The following is a 21,401-nucleotide window of genomic DNA, read 5'->3' as shown; positions in this document are numbered from 1 at the left end:
GTGTACACTTCTACAGTGCATCGTCTGTACACTGTATTGTTTGTTCACCCCCCAAGCCAAGTCTCCTTCCACCCCCATTTATCCGGCCTTTACCTCCTTCTACCCACCCCGCCGCCACATTCCTCCCTTTGGGAATTTCCACACTGTTGTCTGTGTCCACTGTTCTTGAAAAGAATGCCCAGCTGCTGAATTCAGTCCTCCGTACAAGTTCATTATCCCAGTTCTCAAACATTTTTGTCCTATGCCTTATTGCAGTGAGTGAGTGAGGCTGGTTGAGGTCAGCGTAGACTGACCTGTGAGGCTGAAGCCCCCAAGCCCACGCTCAGCGATCCCAGAACACAGGTAATGGGATCTGGGCCAACGTGAAACCATGTCGCGAATAACACTTTGCCAAAGCTCAGCAGCTTGTAAGTTTTGCATGGCGTCAATATTAGCGACATTTTCCAAATCTTCCAAATCCTTCCTAAAGTATTAATCTATTAATTACAGAGAAAGTTGTGTTTTGTCTCTTATTTTCATACTTTCCCTTTGTAGTTGGGCAAATTTTGGCTTTATATATGGTTATTAGGTACATACAAATTAGAATTGTTATATGTTCCTAGTAAATGTTAACTTTATTGATAGCAGTTAATAAACTGAAGTTGTATCGCTTTCTGTTTTTATGTTTATTTTCCCTAAAATGAATCGAGCTGACATATGTTATTTGCTTATTATATATTTTTTATCTTTTTATTTTCAACTTTTGTATCCTGATGTTTTAGACACATTACTTGTAGGCAGCATATGGGTGAATTATCCCTTCATTTTCACAATATTTGTGAAATATTATTCCTGATAAGTAAGTAGACTCAATCTCCCTGTTAAAATAAGAAAAGTTTCAGTCATAGGTTTAAGTTTCCATCATGCCTGTCAGAGAAAAATGCCAGTGATTCTTTCCTGATATGACCTACAAATCTTACAAGTATTCATATTGCTTAAAAACACTGAGGTATCAGTTAAAATAATATTACCTGGCCAAGTAAGAGAACCAGTCAGAACTGCAGGTTTCTTTTGGTTATTGTTATAGAGCCTGGCAACAATCTCTAAACTCTTTAAAGTCTTACAAGAATCTTTTCTTCAAATGATACTTCCAAGGACAAATTTCTATTAATACTACAAGTTGGTAACACTTATGAATATTCACACAAGTCCCTTTGTTGCAGAGGTAACAAGATGATATTCTTGAGAATGTTCTCAGCTTAATACCTTATCAAATCAGACTGATGGAATGTGTATTACGATGCAGAAAGCTCCATCTCTCTAACTTCAGAGAGAGAGGATGTCTCCTTTAGACTGCTTTAGTTATTTGTGAAGATTTGCACTTTTGTTAAGGGGAGACTCTGTGAACTTTATTACTTAGCATAAAAAGAATAAAAAGCAGGCAGAAGACCTTGTTTTTATTTGCAGAAATGGACTAAGAAGTGAATAGGGTTTACTTATTAATAGTAAAAAAAAAAGGTGCAGGTAGCATTAATCTTCCACATTCTGATTTTGGAAATGACAAATGCGCTGTTCCTCATTGAATGCAAAGAATTCAAGAATGTTGGAATTGACAAAAAGATGTCAACAGATGCCGACCAACAAAGGTATGGCTTCCTTAAAGTAATAAAAGCTTTAAAAGCTTCCTGAGCTGGGCAAACTGAGGCACTCCGTCTAGAGGAGAGCAAATTTCCTGGCTCTCTTAAATCCCTTACAAGAGCCTGCAAACCTGCCCCCTGGTTAGAAACTGACCTTTGCCCTTTTCCATTCCTTTCATCTCACCTGCATCCATTGAACTCTACAGGCCACTTGATTTATATCTTTGCTGGAACCTTGTTTTCCAGGGCCTGCTAGGTTGACTGAATTTGGTCAGACTGATATCAAAATAGTAATTAAAAATGCAGCAAGTGTTATTGTCCTTAACAATTTGACAGGAAGATTTAGAGAGTGTTTGTATGATAAATCACCAAGGGTCTTTTAAAAACAGGTTGTTTAATACTTATTTAAAATATCTCTAAATATCTCACCAAATTGTTTTAAAGTTATCTCCTTAAGGCACAATTTTATTCTTTTTGTTATATTTCCTCAGTATTTATGAATATAACCAATAACTATATGCAAATTTAATTTTCATAGTCCTACATAAAATATTCTAAGTTTTAATGGAGAGGAAACAAGTTTATGCATTTGTAAGAAATTTCTATATTCATCTTAAAAACTGGCTTCTTTATCTCTAAGAATAGAGTATTCTGAGTGTTAGGGGGCAGACTAGGTCCACAAAAAAATGTGAGTGGATCTCACTCTGCCACCTCACCCTAAGTGACATTATTTTAGCACTCTTGATGATACCCCTTAAAGAAACGTTAACTAATAAACAAAACCAAGATATTTGTGGGTGTATTAGCTAGATTAGGTATACCAGAAAGTAACAGAAAACTCAAAATAATAATGGCTGAATTAAAACAGAAATTTCTGTCTTACATTTAAAAAAGCTGGAGATAGTTGTTTCAAAGTTGTAATCAAGTTTAACGTGTTAGGGAGTTAGACCCTTCTTATTGTCAATGTAAGAAACATCCAAATCTGTATTTTTATGAGTTTGAGTCAAACTGGTGACAATTGCCAAGAAGCCGAATCTCAACAAATGGAGAAAACGCTCCAGGGAATGCTAGTTTTGCAGTTTATTTTATACATTACATTCAGAGGAGGAAGTATAAGACGACTTACATTAAATTCATTGGTGATAGATTAGGGAGGCTGGAGAAAGCAAAGCAGCGAAATCTCTGAGATGGGATAAAGACTAAAATGAAGAGACAAATACTTCTCTTATGTGGGTGGGTACAGGATAGTTAACAATGAACATTTACAGCAGGTAGAGATACTATGTGGGGAAACAAGGTGACAATGAGGGGTCCTGTGGTAACATGCTCTGGTGGGAGATTGTGGCCTGGGGGTCTGAAGAAAAGGGATTCTTCTTGACATCTGAAGGTATGTTATCATAGGTGCAAAAGGCAACAGACAGGCTCAGTTGGGGAAAAGATGGACCTTTGTCAGGAAAGATACCAGCTGGGACATGACTACCCACCACTACTTGCTTTTAGCTAGGAAGTTTTCATTTCAGACCATCCTACCAGGTTAACCTTTGGTTTCTGAGTTTGTAAGGCCGCCATGCAGGCCTCCTCTGAGCTTGTGAGGTTTTGTATGAGACCCATTTTTAGTCCCCAGAATCCTGTCTGACTCCATTTTCTGGAGTCGTTGGGCACATGGCCAAATGCCCACCAGCAGCTCCAGAGGGCGTTTGTGTGGAAGGAAGCAGGGTTCAGCAAGGTGAGAACACAGGAGCCTGTGAGCATGCAGACTGCCCTGCTGGAGGGACAGCCCACCTTGGCTTACACTTGACTGGCTCACGGACAATGGGCAATGACCTTATTTCCCAGCCTTCCTTCATATGTCAGTCTTCCCTTCTCAGTCTCTTTCCACACTGACTTAAAAAGGCTCTCTTTCTGCTAGAAAATCTTCCCCCACCATATAAAGAAGGTTGGGCCAGTTTGTTGAAGACACAGGGACTGACCAGGAGCCAGCGCCGGGGACAGACACATAAGGGAGCCCCAGTTGAGCTGCCAGCTCACAGCAGGTGCACAGGTGACCTCAGTTGAGACCAGAACTTCCCAAAGAAGCCTCCACCAAAATGTGAATATAAATTGTGGGCAGATAAAAAGGGTGTCTCAACCACTAAGTTATGGGTGGACTTTTACTTCATCGATAAAAAAATTTCCCATAAAAGATTGAAAATTATAGATCATATAAAATGGTAGAAAGGGAAAGAGAGAAGTACAGAGTGTGGGAACATTTTCTCAAATATGGATAAATGGGATTAAGAAAAAGAAAACTGAATTGGGATGAGCTGGGGCCTTGGAAGGTGCCCCCTTTTTATGCAAAATTCAAACTAAAAACATAACCTCAGGGGCTGTCTTAGTTTTAAGTGCTTCATGTTAATCCTTCTAAGGAAAATTTACTTATTTACAACAGGACTGGAGAATTTCATCCAAATTCAAACATTTTGAAAAACTTTTTCTCAGTGAGAGAGTGCAGGAAATAAAGGAGGGGGAGGTCGGGTGTGATTCTGGAGATGCTAATCTTGAGTGACTTAGAAAACTGTCAGCAGGCAGCTGAGTGGACACAGGCCCACCCGGGCCATGGTGACATCCCGGAGGCGAGCCTGTCTTCCCAGCACTGGCAGGCTCACCGGCTTGGACTTGAGAGGTTGCTCTGTTGTCCCTGCTGAAATGAAAACACTTGTCTTAGTACAAACATTAGTTTCAGGCACTAGACTAATCTGATCTGTCATGAAATGGTTTTTCCTAAAAATTTGCACAAAGCAATGAGGTATATGGCATAAAACCAAGAACTGTCAAAAATATGAAGGGACTGGTGATCCAGGACCCAGATTCTGCTCTGCCCCCGAGAGCCTGAGGGAGCGGACTGTGGCCAGTGAGCTGTGCTTAGCTCAGCTCAGAGAACATGAGCTCCTGCCTCAGTGGGACTTCTGCCAGCCCTGTTTGCTTCTCTACATGTTTCTTTTACATCCTTTAACCTTTATAATCTTGACAAGAGTCCCCATATTTAGACATCGCTTTTATTGATATTTTAGACATGAAGAATTGGCCAAGGATAAAACAGCTGGTAACTCATAGCAGAAAAGGGAGATGGAGGAATAAAAGAGGCAGAGCTCTCATTCCCCGAGTCTGGCTCCGACCAGGGCACATCTCTTATGTATAGAGGGGTTCAGGTCAAGTTTTGTTTTAAAAAATTCCATTTACTATTGATCCCAAAGGGCTCACGGGGAAGCCAAGGGAGGCCTCAACCCAATTGCTATGTCGAGGTTCTTATCACTGCACAAGAAAGGATTCGGGAGTGAGACAGAGAATCTGCAAAGCACTGCAGATGAGAGGAGTGGGTCATAATCAGGGTGTGAGTCAGGTGGAGGGTGTGGGTAGAGATTTTGATCAGCTGTGGGCAAGGGGTGGGAACTGGGTGGTTGGAGTTTCTGATGCTGGTGTGTGGTCCTCAGCTTAGCTCAACTGAGCCTCATCCCTCCATATGGTGGCTGTCTGAAGGGTGGAGGGGCTTTAAAACAGAGCCATAGGTCAACACGGAGGCCAATGTGGCCGAGCCTAGTTTTCATGTGTCTCAACTATTTCTTACACCAGGAAATTGGAAGAGGGGCTGAGGGTGACAGGTGCCTAGCCACAAGGCACATCCCCATTGACCTAACCTGGAAAGAAAGGGAGGAGAGGGGCAGAGCCCTGGGCCTCTTCCCCATGCAACGTGTCTTGCCTCAGCATGAGGTCTCCTAATGCCACTTTCCATTGGCTATCAGAACAGTGGAGCCCTCCCGGACCTGGGCGCCAGCCATCTGAAGGGGGTGAGCTGGAGCCACTTACCTTGGGCTGAGCTTTACAGCCCCGCCTGGGCATCTCTCGCCCCGCCGGGCAGCCTTGGGGTCTGTTTCTCCCCAGTGCCGCTTACATTCTTCCCAGGACTGGCAGCCTCTTTGCTGGTGTCACCAACCAGGCGGCTTTCCTCACACAGGGAGCTGATGTCATCTCCAAAAATTTGGAGGCCATTTTCGATGAGAAATTGGGTAAGATTGAACTGTGAAAGCTAGGGCAAAACGGGCATCTCACTAGTCACATCACTGGCAAGTTAGATATGAATCGTGCAGCTCACAAAATAGGAAAGAATTCTGAGGACTTCAGAGTGGCATAAAAACTATTTCAACCTCCTTTCACAAATAAAGAGCTTTCAAGAGCTCTTTGGGAACATTTTAAAATGCTTGTCATCAGGGGTCTAGAGTTAAATTTGTAACCTAGTTCAGTAGCTAACATTTGATAGCAATGGTTTACATCCTTAAAACTAATGTAGTTTTCAAGTAACCCTCATGGAATGTTTGGGTTGAAAATATATACTCTCATATTAACTTTTACTTGTTTTTAATTACTAATTTAAATTTTCCCCATGTTTATTGAGGTATAAATGACACATAAACTCTTATGAACATTTCTAGAGCATCCACTAGACAAAGCTGGTGAAATCACTTCTAGAGTGAAGAAATATCTGAATATCTTGGGAAGCAGGGAATTCTGAGGTTTCTTGTGAAGGAAGCAAGCAGCTGGGAGAAGCAGGTCCCTTTGTCTCACTGCAGTGGGTCCACACACTGCCTGCCCCGAGCTTGCTTGGGGAAGAGCTGTGACCTTCCCAGGCCTGTTGTGGCTCCATGAGGGGCTCCGGACTCTATACTAGTTTCCTCACCCGTCCCAGAGGCCCAATGGTAGGCAAATAGTTTCCTCAATGGGCCTCACTTGTTGGAAGGCCCATGTGAGTGTAGCCATGGGTGCTCCCATCTCCCAAGCCAACCAGGACGTGCCAGGAAAAGATCCAGAGGAGCTGGTGTGGTCACTGCTGTGTCATGATGAAACCAGCACCTGGAAACTGTGCCCAAGGTCACACATCCCTCAGGGACTGGGCTGAGAGCTGGACCTGGCGTGTCAAACTCAAGAGTCCAGGTTCGACCTATGATGCCACACCAACCTTCTCTCTCGGGGTTCATCCTGTAGTGTTTTGTCTCCTTGGTGGAATCAGAGAAGGGACCCAAGGGCTTTAAAGTTGCCTGAAAACCTCCTGCCTTCCCCTATCGCACGGGGGTGGGCCGAATGGCCCTGTCACTCCGGACGCCTGTGATTGAAGTGTCCACTCAAAACACTGGTGGGTCAGAGTTAGTGCCCTGCACTTGGGGTTGCAACTGGGATCTATGCCCCCAGGACATCAAAGTGGGAGATCTCATTACCCGTTTCCTCAGGTCCTTCACTAAGTCTGAGTGGCAGGGAACAGGCAGGCAGAACAAGCTGGGGGTGAGGGACACGCCCAGGTTGCGGGCCGTCATCTGGTTGGTGGAGGAGTGCAGCTGGATGGTGCGCAGCAGCCCGAAGAGGTGTCGCAGGAGCTCAGCGTTGGCCCTCGGCAGCTGCTCCAGGAGCCTGAAGACAGAAAGACACAGTTTTCAAAGACCAGTCGTTTCTCTCAGGAGGTCGGAACAGAGAGATGGGAACGGAGTCCTCTGTATGTTCCATGTAGAAATATATCTCATGAAAGCACTGCCTGAACTAGTTCCCTGGGACTCCTGTCATATGATTTTGGGGTGGGTAAACTATTTATATCTCATTTAATACAATGTGTTCCACTAAAGTGCACACACAGGTTCTTATGGATGAAATTAAACCACAGTTAAACAGCAGAGGCTCCTTTATCTTTAAGGCAGCAGGATGGGCGGGCTGTCTCAGGGTAAGAGCCTCAGCACTGCTTATGACCCGGGAGACTAGCAGAGCTCCAGGCATGAACGCGTACGGGCCTGGGACACTGAATTCAGTTCCTGGACCAGACTGGAACTTGTCTGGTTCAGTAAGTGACAGGGCTAAGAGCGTACCACCGGCAGAGTGGTCCCTCTAGCATCTCTCGGACCAGGGGATCTCACCTGTGGGTTTCATTCATGCAGAGGGCTCAGGGATTGCACATCAATATGATGAGAAAAGCAAGAATCAGTAGTGGCAGGAGATACGCATCTGTGACTAACCTGGCCTCCGTGGGTGTGATGAGATGAACGCTGAGGCTCTGCTCATGATTTCAGTGGACAGGGCTGGACACTCTAAGCTGATGTTCTCCTAAGGGTGTGCTGGCTGTGTGGAAGCGTGACCCAGGGGAGTCATCGGGGCCTCCTTACCTCTGGGATGCCCTGATTTTCTCGGCGTCGTTCCCTTGGTCCATGACACCGAGCCATTTGTCATAGGCCCCGGGTGTAAATATGCTTCCTGGGATATTGCGAAGGAAATCCTTACAGAGATAAAGAGGAAGAGCATTGTTATGGAAAATGTGTATTTGGAAACATTACATAGAAAATATTCAATTGAAAACTCAGTCTCAGTCCCCTCTCCCTCCTGAGCGCCTCCCACTGTGAGCTCTGAATATCGAGGGTCCAGCTCCCCGATGATCCATAAACTCAGAGGCGAAGGCTGGGGTCCATCCAACTGAACTTGGAAGCTCAGACTCAGTGTGGAATGTGGTGGGAGTGAGGACGGAGGCCCGTCTGCTGTTTGGCGCTTCCTCTCTGCCTACCCGTCAGCCGGCTGCTGCAGGCCTACAAAGTCATTCCTAATAAATACACGTGGCGACTGTGCTTGGGCGGGTTACACATGGTGCTCGGGCTCCTTTCTTAGCAAGAGAAGGACTGGGGCAGGCACACCCAGCCACGGTCTCTTGCTCACATGAAGAGAGAGAACTGGGCCTCTCACTTGAGCTGGAGGTGCCTCTTGGAGAAAACAACTGGCGACAGCTTAATCCTTCCTTTTGCTTCCCTGATGCGACTTCAGTTCTGCAGACGTGGAAGCAGCACGTGTGGGAGCTGTATCTCATCCCCACTGTGCAAGGACATGTTATTCCTGCCCACCCCTGGAGTGGAACAGAATATCCCCCCAAAAGAGAGAAAGAAGGAAATGTAGGTAGATGGCGGCTTCAGGCCTGTGAGTAACCCGGGCAGAGGCGAGCAGAGGCCAGCTTCCGAGGGCGGCCTGGAAACCGGCTCACTGCAGAGGGCTGACGAACAAGACTGAAAACCATAGAACTGAGCTGCGTGACATTTATGAAGCTTGAATTTCTTTGTGCCTGAGACTGAGGAGAAGGTGTCACAGGCCTTGCTAGCTTCAGGGCAGCCTTCTTTCCACTGGTTTGACTAAATAGCCCAAGACTTTTCTTAATTCTAGCTGGGTCAGGAGGCCCTCCAGGCAACTCTCATGGTTACGATCCAGCGAAGGTCCCCTCCTTCTGATCCTGATTGAGCTGATGTTTGTGGCAGGCACTGTTCTCAGCACTGGGGACAGAGCGGTGATGCAATTGGGCAAAGCTCTGGTCCTCTCCTACCTTTCAATGGACCATGTGCATCACAGTCGTCCCATGTACATGACTGTGGTCCCATGTGTGTCACTGTGGTCCCTTATACATCACTGTGGTCCCATGTACATCCCCGTGGTACCAGTGTAGGGGGTCGAATTCAAGTCATTTCTGGACTGTCATGATTGATCGTACACATGAAGAGTAATGGGGCACAAGGAAAGACCCCTGTAACAGAGAGTCTAAGACAATTTTAATGACCTGTTTGTAGTCATTTCTACATTAGCATAGTGCTGTTCAGCGCTTTCACGAGTACCGGCATGGACTGATTAACCTCTCTCTCTGGTCTATTATTCCCCTTGTTCACACGTAACTTGATGCTTGTGATTTCAAGGTATCACTCACAATTTTTTTTTTTATAAAAAATTGAATTTTCAGAATTCCAAACTAATTTTGTGTGCTGCACAGACTTTAAAAGTCAAATTTATAGGAAAAGGTTTGCGGTGGGAACTTGTTACTATGAAACCATACTTGAGGATGGTGGCTTAAACAGCAGCACTGGTGAGAAAGGATGTCAACTTGGGAAAGGTGAAAGCAGTCCCCAGTGGTGGACTTATCCCTACGTGTCTTTCCGACCACAGGTCCTGAGAGGTGACCATGCAACATGATGGGTGAACAGGGTTTCCCGAGGCCTGGTCAGGCAATTTTGGATTCATCATAGGGAAACGCTTGCTAACTCTAGTCAACTTCTATAACTATTTGCAAGCAGTAGGAATTTCCTTTTGGAAATGTTGCCTTCATTTGGAAGATGATGAGAATTTCATCAAAAACAGGATGTTTGATTTGGTAAACCTTCTATATTTGTGTGTATTTTGAAATTTTTATCATTCTTATGATTAATATTGTTGTTATTATTTTCTGGGGAATGTTCAGGAGTGAAGAGAGGGATTGTGGTGGGTGTGATCACAGAAAGTGCATCTGACTTATGGAGCTTTTTCTACCAAAGGGGCTTCCTTAAATTTTGCCCTGGTGGGGTGTTTTGCAGTTTTTCAGATTGTCACTCCATTATGCCCATTTTGGTTCTTGGGCAAACATGGTGATGGAAGTCAGTCTTGTACCATCAGAGATATGCTGTGTGTGGGTAACTCTAGAAGGTTCCTTACCTTGAGGACACATGCTACCACAAGCACGGACTCACTGTCCAGGTTGACTTTGTCCCCAGAATTGAGTCTGTGTGTTAGGACTCTGCATGAGTCCCTATCAGCCCATTTTCTGAAGATGCCTTCTGTGAACGGCCCTTTCTTATTGATGGACGAAAGCATATCCTATAGGAAAGAAAAGTATTGTGGCATTAAGTATCCTTAAGCCCAGAGCGCAGACTTTCCCCTGTGACAGGCAGACCTTGGTAAGTGAAGGGACAGTCCTGGATTCAAGGCCTAACCAAATATTTGGATTTGTTTTTTACTGTCTCAATATATTTTGTACCCAATAGTCCACTCTCCGTTCATACAGCGAAACAAGTACACAAGTCTTTCTTCCGTACTCATTCCCACCTCTTTACCCCCCATTAAGGGACTGGAGACCTGCTTTTTCTTTTAAAATCAGGCTCACAACCCCTGTCTTCCTCTGAGGCTGTTCCCTTCCCACTAGTCTCTCATTTCCTTTCCTGCATCTTCTTATCTCCTGCTCACAGTATAGAGCGTCCTGGGGGTTGGAGTCAGGAATCCAGGGATTTGAAACCTATTATGCTGCTTGTTTGCTGTGTGCCCTTTGGCACGGTACATACTTCTGTGCGGCTTCTCGTTGGATTTGTGAAGTGTGGAGATGGTAATCAGAGTTCCCCCTAAAGCTGCTGAGAAAGATGCAGGCCTATGTCACAGCCAACATGGACTACATGACAAACTCCTTCATCTCTAGAAAGAATTCCCTACATCTGGTATCACGTTTGGAGGGACCCTGGACCCTCAATCAATCAATGTTAACACTGAGAATTCACTGAGATAACACAGGCCAAATCCTGGGTCTCTTTCTGGACACATACTGTTAGAGGGATGGGTCCTCATTTGCCTGAAGGTGACACTTTATGTGTAGGCCCTTGAAATACAAATCAAATCCATGTGAGCTATTTGATTTGCAACATTGAAAAGACTCAGCTGAAGACGCAATTAACGGTGACAGGAGAGGAGTGTGGCTTTCATGGAAGGAGATTTCAGGAGAAGGGGAGTGTGGGGCAGACTCCAGATTCCTGTACACAAACCCATCGTGACTGATCTGAGCCTGTGTGGTTGGGTTTTGGCTGAATCCGTGGGAGGGACAAGACTATCATTTCCCTTTGTACCTGCCTATGACCCTGTGATCCCTGCATCACATTTGTTCTTTGAAGCCATGTTCACAAATCTTCTTAGCCAAAGCCAGGAACTGTCTAAGGACAACTATTTGGGGACAGACTTAGGTGAGAACACAGCCTTCCAGGGTTCTCGGCCCTCAACTCAGGGGGCTAGCGAGACCAAAATGTGACCTACCAGAAGAGGGCCAGGCAGGGTGTCATCCTCACACAGGTGTGTGAGAGAAGATCCAAAGAGTTGTTTTGGCTTTGCGGGTGGTGGGGTCACCACCTGGTTGTCCTGGCTGGTGGGAAGGCCCTGCCATGAAGGAGATGTTATCGGTGACCTCATGTGATCACACTTTAGGCCTGCATCTAGGAAGAAGTGAGATCATCGATAGTAGTAGTTCAATTCACTTAGCTTTGTTTCCACAGTTTTCATTTTAATCTTGTTTGTTGTGAGGCTAGAGGAGGGAGAAACTGAGTCCTTTCTGTCTAGAATTTCCACATTCTGAATTAGGGGGATTGTACTCTCGTGGCTTTCAGGGGTTGCCCTTTTCCACATTCTATAAAATAAAAATCCAACCCAGAGACTCCCTCACACTCAGTCGATTCTTCCTAGAACTGTCATTTTCAGACCTTTGAGGTTCCTCTCAGCTTGATTCTGAGTGGGTCCTGGTTCCTACGGGTACTGTCCCCTGCCCACCTCCACATGGAGAATGGGCTCTGTGGCCTGAGTTCCTTTAAGGAATGGAATCATGAGCCAAGAGAAGACACTTGTGGGAAGGGAAGAGCTCAGCTGTCCCCTGCTCTTGCCCGGCTGGGTGTCTGGGCTTCAGTATGAACTGACCTTGCATCTTTGGGGACCCCTTGGGGGAAGGAGATGTGGAGTCCTCGGGTCCCTGAGGCAGGAGAGCAGTGGCCAGAAGATGGCTTTCTGTGAGGTCATTGGGATGTTCATGACCTAGACAGAGAAAAATCCACACAGAGATTTAGGCTGGTGGTACTGATGTGTTCAAAGCTACCTTACCATGAATGAGGGTCCTGCCCTGGTGCCCTTTTCCTGGGGCTCCTGGATAACTAAGGCTGAGCCTCCAGAGTGAGCATCACGGGCTCTCTTACTGCAGACGCCCTGCACAAGGGAGTGCCTAAGCTGAATAATTTCAAAAGTAAAGACAAAAAATATTGGAACCTGTTGCTGTGCTTGGAAGGCACAGATCGTTCGGGACACTGCACGATGTTGGCTTTTGTTGTTTCCATCTGAGAATATTTCCTTTTTTTTCAGTTTGTTCCTTCCATGACATCAACTAGACTACATCTTAGGCGAGTTACTTGACCCCTCTGAGTCTGACATTTGTGTTTTTAAACCCTTACCGCTCTGTGACCCATGCTGGTAAGATCCAAGCCAATCTGTTAATCAACATTGCTGGTTCATAGTTTTCAAATAATGAGACTGTCCAGATTTGCAGTTCTCTCACACCTAGACTCAGTTTAACAGTTGTTGCATTGCCTCTGGGGCTTCATAGCCAGTCCTGCTCCAGAGCGGGTGTGGGTGTGCCTTGACCCTTCCCCCAAGCGCCCCACCCTGTGAGGGTGTCCTCCCAGGCAGTGATCAGAGGGGAGGCTCCGGACCCCAGGAAACTAGAAACGATGTGGGAAACAGTATATATGTGGTGGGAAGCTGCACCTAGATCATCCGGGGCTGTGGCCAAGTGATTTGTTTGGCATTTTCAAGCTGTAAATTGCTTCCTGGTCATGGAATTCCCAAAGGCCTCGTGCTGTGAAGGGGCTTTTGTGTTTCAGAACAGAATGGAGGCCCCTTTCTTGCCTTTCTGATTTACTAGTGAGTGTAACTCAGGAGGGCTTGTGTTTCCCTTCCAAGGGCCCTGGGCGATGTCAGGGCTCTGTTCAGAGCAAGACTCACAGCAGCTTCCCTTTTTTTAGGCAAAAGCAGATTCCATGATGGCAGTAAAGTGCAAGCAAATCTCCAGGACAGCCAGGAGCTAATCCTCATTGGAGAACTGAGGGCAGTTGAAACATGCACTCAGAATAGGTACTAAGAGGTCTGGAGAATTGCTTTACAAGCAGCCTTGTCGCAGGAGGCTGTCCTAAGCCTAAAAGTTGTCATCTACAGTCCTTTGTCTAAATTAACACATTTTGTTAATACAAACATATTTAAGTATTATTTGATATTTTCAGTCTATTACAATCGACTTTGACAAAGATAAGGCAATATTGATAAAGAACAAACAAGGAAAGCATGAAGTGGCTGCAGGGATTCTGTCGTCATCTGTGTACCTGGGGACTCCCTACGTTCCCATACCGGGAATATACACTTCATTGAAAATGTTAGGTTGTTAAGAACTTCCAAATGACCCGAAAAGGAGTAATAGCCTCACGGGATTGCTGAAGGGATAAAAGAGAGAATGCATGCAGGACGGGGTGTTCTCAGACTTCTCCCAGAGGTCATCATCATCACCATCACTGTGGTGCTGGGTCTGCTAGAGATCCGGGCCTTGCCCTTCTTTAAATCCCTCTGTTTCCTTTAACCACACTGAACACACTTGTTGAGCCAAGCTTTATGGTTATTTTTTAGCTAAATTGTGTCAGTAGCTATGTTAGAAGAGGTGTAATCTATCAATGACCTGAAGTACAATGTGAGAAAACCCGGCCTGAGAAATAGCACAGTCTAGCTGGTTCAGCAGGTGAAAACCTGAGGAGTCTGAATGTGATAGTCTGGGTTTCTCTTTGATGCTGAAAGTTCTGGCACAGAGCAGGACCTAAATACATACTTGTTGTTGGATTCAGAGGCAGGTGGAGAATTAGAAGATTCTCACCAAACAGAAGCTACTGAGTAGTTAGGAAATGGGACAGAAGGATTTCAGACTGGGTTATGAAAAATAAAAATATGGGGGAGGAAAATTCCAATCCATGTGCCTTTTATACATCCATACAGAGAGAGACATTTTTCAAGAGAGCCTTGTTTGTCAAGTAAAAAAAGAGAAATTCACATTTTCCACAACTAGACTATACACTGCTGAATGAATAGATGTTACCAGTATCTGGGACCCCATAAGTATTTGGTAGCTTTTTATTAAACTAATGGGTGAAGATTGCTTGAGTTTTCACTTTTAAGATTATTGAAGCTTAAGACCAAACAAGTATTCCTTGGAGACTTTAGAGTTTGAAACCCAGCCAACTCAACGTAGATTTTTCCTGACACTCACCGATGAGTGGGTATGGGGCCTCATCCTTTCCCGAGCTGACCGACTGCTGGTAATCTCTCTCAGGGTCCTTGGAGACAAAGAGAACTATGTGTCACAACAAATCACTCACAGTTAGGTGCCTGAGGAACACTTTTCCTTCGCATTCTTAAGTTCCCCAAAAGAGAAAGAAACAGAACCAGTAGAAATGCTCTTTGGTTCATGGGGGTGCCTCCAGTGTTTGAGTTAACAGAGTCGAGTTTGTTAAGCCCTTGTCTCCTTCACAGCCTCCGATACAGATCAATCCAGACTGATTCTTGCCTTGTCCTTTTTGGTAGGAGGGAGATCTATGAACCACAATACAGCCAGCCCCTTACTTCCTGGGTGGCCTGTTGCATAAGAAATCACAGTTATGGTTCTTGCCAAAGGAAAAAAATTGCAGCCTCTAGAGCTCTGCTTTCTGCTGTCTCCAGGCCCCTTAGTGAAGTTAGGATTTTGCCTTTGTTGTCCCCGCCCAGAGAGGCATGATGTCCAGATAGCCACACACCCTGCCATGACTGTTTCTGAACAAAGTCAAACATGAAAGGCACCTTGAGCACAGCAACCCTGAGCAAAGGACAGAGATGCCCAAGGCGCCTAGAGTTGGTGGCAGAGTGAAGCCAGCACACTGGCCTTGGTGCAGAGCAGCCCCATTCCAGGGAGAAAAGGGGCAGGGACACTAACCTAGAGTATAGGTCAGAGCAGAAAACACTTACTCCTAGCAGAACGGTGGCCCACAACACTGGAAATCCCACTTGAAACAATAAGGTCTGAATTATAAAGACTGATGAGTTATTAATAGGGCTCTGAGATGATCTCTACCAAACTATCTGCATTCCAAAGACATTTTAAAATAAGACCATATGGAACCAAGAACATTTACCATGCACATAAGTTTGCCAATATTGTTAGGCAGGGAGGCTGTGTTCTTTGATGAGCAGTGCTCACAAGACAAATGAACAGCCTAGTGGTTACTCACAGACTTTGAAGGTGATAGATAGTAAAACCAAAGTTAAAGGAAACCCTTTCATCATTCACTACTTGCCCTTTCATTGTACTTGTCTTCTTATGGACCAATTGCTTGATAAGACAGATGGCCCTAAATGTTGTTTTATAATTGGATTGTTAAAGCCGAACATTTTAAATTCATTGATTTTAAGCTATGCTACTTCATAACCTTAAGGATTATGAAAAAGTGTTTCAGAACCCAAGAGTAGGGCCAGAGCTCCCATCCTCAGGCACGTCGGGGCTTCCTCTGCTGTTGTGTCCAGGAGAGCTCATACAGTGGATTTTAGCTTGGGATATCATTAGAAGTTACACATGGTTCTGCTATTTTTTTTTTAATTCTAAAAATCCTTTAATAGGATTAAAAAACTCTCCCGTGAGCCCTGCTGGTTTGGCTCAGTGGTTAGAGCGTTGGCCCTTGGACTGAAGGGTCTTGGTTTTGGATCTAGGCAAGGGCACACACCCCGGCTGCAGGCTCGATCCCTGGCGCCTGTCGCGGCATGTGTGGGAGGCTACCGATTGATGTGTGTCTCTCTCACATCGACGTTTCTCTCTGTCTCCCCCTCCCTTGCACTCTCTCTGAAAAATCGGTGGAAAAATATCCTCGGGAAAGGATGAACAAACAAACAAACACTCTCCCATGAAATATTTTGTAATGTAAAAAAAATCCTTTTGAGGTACTGATAAGGAGTCCCTAATTCATCAGAAAAGAAATTGTTTAATTCTAGTAGGATGTATCGGCTTGTAAAAATCAAATTATTACAAACCAGTATAGTTACTATTAGAAGGATCCAGAAAAACATTATAGACTATTCATATGCACTATATATTCCATGTTAAAAACTGTAGCTATCATGAATCCTCTGATTACTATTGGCGAGAATTCACATTTTATATATACAAAGGCAAACATGTATTTAGAAAATACAATTTCCCACACGGTACTTTTCAAATACTCTCTGTTGCCCTCTCTTCCTTTCTTCCTCCCACCCTCCCCATGGCTCTCTGTCTTGTCTCTCTTTCTCTGTATTGCATTCAGTCTAAATGAGGAAATTGGATTTGATTTTGGTCTTAACACTTACAGGTGCACAGCTCTCGAGGTCCTCAGTGAAGATGGTGAGGGGACAGCTTTTCAGTAGGTCCTTCTCTTTGGCTAGATCAATGTGCCTAATCAAATTCAATATTAACCCAAACAGAGTAGAATGAATTAGCTCTTAGCTTATTTTCAAGTTCATCTAGGTTGCTAATATTTTTAATGTACTCTAAATTTTAAAAAGCACATAAATAGGTTCAGCAATAAAAATAAGGGTTGAAAGAAAATATGCAAAAATATTTCAGGAAAATAAGACATGACCCCAAAATAACAGGTTGCCTTTGTCATGTGAGATCTGGGCAGCAAAGCCAGTCCTCAAAGCTTTCCTGCCTGGAACTGAGGGCCCAGCTCTTTCTTGGCTTCAAGGACAGAAAGCAGCAGTTGCTTTGAGAATCCATCAGTAGTGAACCTGCCCTTAGGGAAATTTAATATATGTTTTGAGAATAACGTTAGCTCTAAGCCATAGGGTTGGAGAGAAGGGAGCGATGAGAGTGAAAGGCAGAACTTCCTCTGAAAAAAAGCGAACGCGCCTGTCCGCGAGAGCACTTTGTTGTAGTTCTGTGAGAATCGCCTAAGGATCCCTACTGAGAACAGGGAGCATGGGCTGGGGACGCTGCTTTGCAGAGCTGTGTATTCCTTTATCAGGGATTAAGGGTTTAAACTGTGTGTATTGACTGACAAAGTACCTTTGAAGGATCGAGAGCCATTTCTCCTTTAGTTCTGAAGAACTGTAATTCAAAAAGGGGGAGAAACAGTTAAACGACATGAAATACTTAAACTAACATGTTAAGAGTGATTCCAGGAGCCAATACCAGCAGCCAGGTGTTAGCAGTGTGGACGGTGCCGAAATTGTCCCCTCCTCAGGGGGAGTTTCAAGGAGCCCTGCTCTTTGTCGGGCAGTGTCACAGGGGTGTGAAGTAGGTTTCAAAGTGTCAAAGAAGTTGCTTTGAAATCTAAACACTTCGTCACAGCTAGCTGACTCAGGTTGGGTGGTGGTGGGCAAATCACTTAACCACTCTGAGCTTCAGTTTCCAGAGCTGGAATAGGGTCGGTTACACCTCCGAGTGTTCCTGCTTCTGGAAATGTTGTTCAAACAGCGAGAACATTATTACGCACATGAAATCATACCTCAGAAATCTGGCATCTGGATGGAACCCTCTTGGCATAGAAACAAGAATATTGTTTTAGAAGAAAACAACCCATAGTGTTTGATTTCTTTGTACATATATCAGGTTGTGATGCATGAAATTAGTTCCTAGAAAATTTATTCCTCATTACTATGATCCTCTGATCAAGATCAATCTCCCAATCACTAAATTACTAAAGATTCGTATTTTCCTTGCTAGATTTTCTGCAGAATTTCATAGCCAAAGGTGAAAATGCATTAAGGCTCAATAAGACACGGACTTTGCACTTCCTTTTTCATTGTAGTAAACTACACATAATATCAAATGGTTCGTTAGTGACCTTCAGAACATTCACAATGCTGTGCAACCACCACCACCATCTAGTTGCCGGTCATTTTCCTGGCCCCACAGCAAACCTTGTATCCATTAAGCGGTCATTCCCCACTCCCCTGTCCCAGGCTCTTATACCACATTTTGTGTGTCCAGCCATCAGTTGACAAACATGTGGGATGCGTCCACTGTCTTTGGCTGTAATGGACAATGCTCTGTGAATCTTTGTGGATAAATTTTTGTGTTTCATTTCCCTTGGGCATATCCCTGGAAGTGACATTGCTTGGTCATGTGTTAATTGTACTTTGAACTTAGAGAGAAACCATCAAACTTCTCCCCAGTGGCTGCCACATTTCATATGCCCACCAGCGATGCTGCTCCGGCCCCTCCATCCCCATTTCAGGACCTGTTTCTTCAGGACAGTGGGCTGCCCGCCTAGGTCCCCTGAACATGTACATGGCCACAGCTTCTGATTCCTCTGCCAGGCTGCAAAAGAGTAAGAATAGCGAAAAGCAGAGCACTAGGTGCGGGCAGGGTTGTAAGGCCTGCCCACCTCTACACAGCGTTCCCACCAGTATAACGTGGGAACCTGCTTCCACACTTCCCTCTCCTCAGGCAAAGACGGTTTTGGAAACTTTTTTTCCGGAGACCTTTCTGTTCCCCGTGGAGAGTGCCTCCTTTCACCTGCAACATGAGGAAGGGGTGAAGCGAGCAGAGCTGATCATCTTGCCGAAATGTGTGAAGGGAGAGATGTGCAGAGAATGATGTAAATACATGTTTCTTGATAAGCTTTGAAATATGTTTTTAAATCAATAGTCAAATATTAGACTTTAGTAAATTAGCAACTTGGAAACATTTCAGCTGTCTCATGGAAACTGCTGGGTGTACAGACATCATTATGGGATCTCAAAGAGTGAGGCCCTAGCTTAATATACAATTGATTAAAATAGTTTCCATTTTAAACCTGTGCAAATACAGGACCAAGCAGTAGCACTTACCTAAATGTGGCCACAAAGTTCACCGTAGAGCAGCCGAACACAAAGGAACTCCTAGCACCTTTGTTGGCTTTCCCCACTTGGTCCGTGCAGTTGGAAGTCCACATGGTGTGCAGTGGTATTTTATTCTTTATCTTAAAGATTTTTCTATACCTAGAAAGATAAGCAAACAGGCTCTCTGTTAGCTTCTGGAATGTTATGGGAGCAGCTGTGCTCATCATAAGATGCCAGTTCCTACTGCTCCAGGGAAGCAGGCCTCCTCCACCTCTGTCACCCTTTGTGCACAGCGCGCCTATGGGTGAGATGGGGGGGCCTTGACCACATGTGCTGAGAGAAGCCTGGCCCAGCAGCACCCTGAACACACTTCATCCACGGCAGCAAATAGCCATTTTTCTGACTGTTGAGTATTGGGTATGGACCAACTCTGTAGTTTAGACCTTTTTTAAAGAACCATTAATTAATTTTTTATAGTGATATTTGTCCTTTATTATGTATTATATTCTGTGATATTTATTATTATTATCAATTTATTAATTAGACATGTCTTGCTTGCATCAAAACAAATTTGAGAAACTGAGCCAAGATACATGATGTATGAAATATTTATTCGACCTATTTCTTAAGAGAGGAAAACTAAAAAATAAATGGTTGGAACAGAGGGATTTCAAATACGTTTTCAACCTTAACTTGCAAAAAGTTTTTCTAGTCTTTAAGGCATAGGTTATTTTAAATTTCCTTCTTAAGATTTTGTTCATACTGTTTTCTCTGAGATTCTGGCTAAAACTGAAAAAGTGGTATCTTACAGACTGAACCCAGTTTAAAACATCAATCAACCCATCCATCCCAGACCAGTGGCCCAGAGGTAGTAAATGTTAGTGATGGACCTACTTCCCAGCTGTGTCTAGAAACTCAGAAGTTGATCAGCTCTGTGAATAGTGAAATCATTTTCTGGCCATTTCTGCCAAATCTGCGTTTGAGCTCTGACATGGAAACCATATGTCTTGGTTAATTCACAACTTTAAAGTGCAGGTGGGATTGAGCTAAAATAGTCACAGGCCCTATGAACCTATGGAGGATGCGCAGGCCACATGGGCACACAGCTGGAACTCCCTGGGAATCAAAAGCCACTTATGGAAACACCAAAGATCAAATCAGATCCAAGAAAGCCACTTACAAAATTCCCTATGACCACTCATTAGGGGTACAGTTCAGCTAAAACTTTAATGGGATTTATGGCAGGAATTTTTTTTTCAAGTGAGGGCTAGTGAAAATGCAACCCCATGGTATTAAGGAGTGTGTGTGTGTGTGTGTGTAGACGTACTTGGTGTTAGATATGAGCAACAAATCGCTGAACAAGAAGAGGTGGCGCCTCTTCTTCCTCCAGCCTGTCCCGAGCTGAACGGGGCTGTGCATCAGCAGGGTGCGACCGGTGTCCTCAGCTGTTGTGGAGTGTTCCATACTGGCACCCCCTGATGTCGCAGAGTGTTGTATCTTGCCGTCCACCTCAGCAGAAGGGCTTCTCCTGCATCACAACAAACGCCACACAATAACCAGTCTCTGGTCAAAGTTACCCTAGTGTTTTATGCTGAAGGTCAAGGTTGGCACAAAACTAAAACTGAGTCTCGATGGCCCCCACAGAGCCCCAGAGCTCAAATGCAGGAGTCACTGAGGTAGAGATAGCTATGGAGAGAGAGGAGGCCCCTTAGGGAGCTGATGCAGATCGAGAAGCATTTCCAGGACACGTCCCGGGAACTGAAAGCTATTAGAGGAGGGAAAGGAGAAACCACAGAGTGGATCAGATCAGAGCCATTGGGAGGGGAGAACCAAGGGGCCGAAGGCAGAGTGTGTCACAAGAAGGCAGAACCCAACCAAGACAGGGCAGTTTGTGGCCTAACATCGTCTAAATAAAATGGTACAGACTTGTGAAGAAGTAGTTACAATCTGGTTTCATGTTAATGTACAAATGTAGATGACTGAGGATTGTGGAAAATTGACCTAATCTTATCTAAATCAATAGTGAAAAATTGAGGGAAATTCTCAAAGGTCAGCAAATAATACTGGAAACACAAGAAGGTGCTTAGCTATGATTGAGTTGAGCAGTGACTAGCCTTTAGCAAGACTTGCTGGTCAAAACCGGTAAAGCAGCACCATTGAACTGACCGTGAAAAGCCTTTGATCATAGGACAGGTATTTTCATAGACCTACAGAAAATCTTCTCCCATGGAGCCAAGAAGGTGCCCTCCTCCCTGACAAAGCAAAGCCGGCTTTCTTGTGCTCAGCAGCACTGAAGAAAGCAGCTTTGCATGAAACCAGGGCTGTAGTTAAGAATTA

At 44.6% G+C, this 21,401-nt stretch overlaps 1 protein-coding gene across 1 annotated transcript; it reads right to left on the bottom strand.

The window, feature by feature from the left end:
- Positions 1-5,472: 5,472 nt before the first annotated feature.
- LOC148092876 (rho GTPase-activating protein 20-like) lies at positions 5,473-20,528 on the bottom strand. The gene is made up of 12 exons (XM_087817798.1): positions 20,392-20,528; positions 19,074-19,223; positions 18,442-18,561; positions 17,305-17,346; positions 16,608-16,692; positions 14,506-14,572; positions 12,129-12,242; positions 10,647-10,804; positions 10,119-10,280; positions 7,793-7,902; positions 6,863-7,052; positions 5,473-5,679 (listed from the first exon to the last, which is right to left on the bottom strand). Exons 1-12 carry the CDS (start codon positions 20,526-20,528, stop codon positions 5,473-5,475), a joined length of 1,542 nt encoding a protein of 513 aa, XP_087673924.1.
- Between the last annotated feature and the right edge of the window lie 873 nt (positions 20,529-21,401).

Source organism: Miniopterus natalensis, chromosome 6, assembly GCF_054644295.1.
Source record: "Miniopterus natalensis isolate mMinNat1 chromosome 6, mMinNat1.hap1, whole genome shotgun sequence".
Taxonomy (NCBI): Eukaryota; Metazoa; Chordata; class Mammalia; order Chiroptera; family Miniopteridae; genus Miniopterus; species Miniopterus natalensis.
This window is presented reverse-complemented; position numbering and strand designations above follow the sequence as displayed.

What these genes read in the sequence shown, in the direction of transcription:
- LOC148092876 (XM_087817798.1), bottom strand. Translation starts at nt 20,528, where the DNA reads ATGGAACACTCCACAACAGCTGAGGACACCGGTCGCACCCTGCTGATG. An exon ending in AACTTTGTGGCCACATTTAG is followed by an intron (nt 18,562 to 19,073) that starts GTAAGTGCTACT and finishes ACTCTTTTGCAG; the next exon opens with CCTGGCAGAGGAATCAGAAG. An exon ending in GGGCCGGAGCAGCATCGCTG is followed by an intron (nt 17,347 to 18,441) that starts GTGGGCATATGA and finishes TTTGAATTACAG; the next exon opens with TTCTTCAGAACTAAAGGAGA.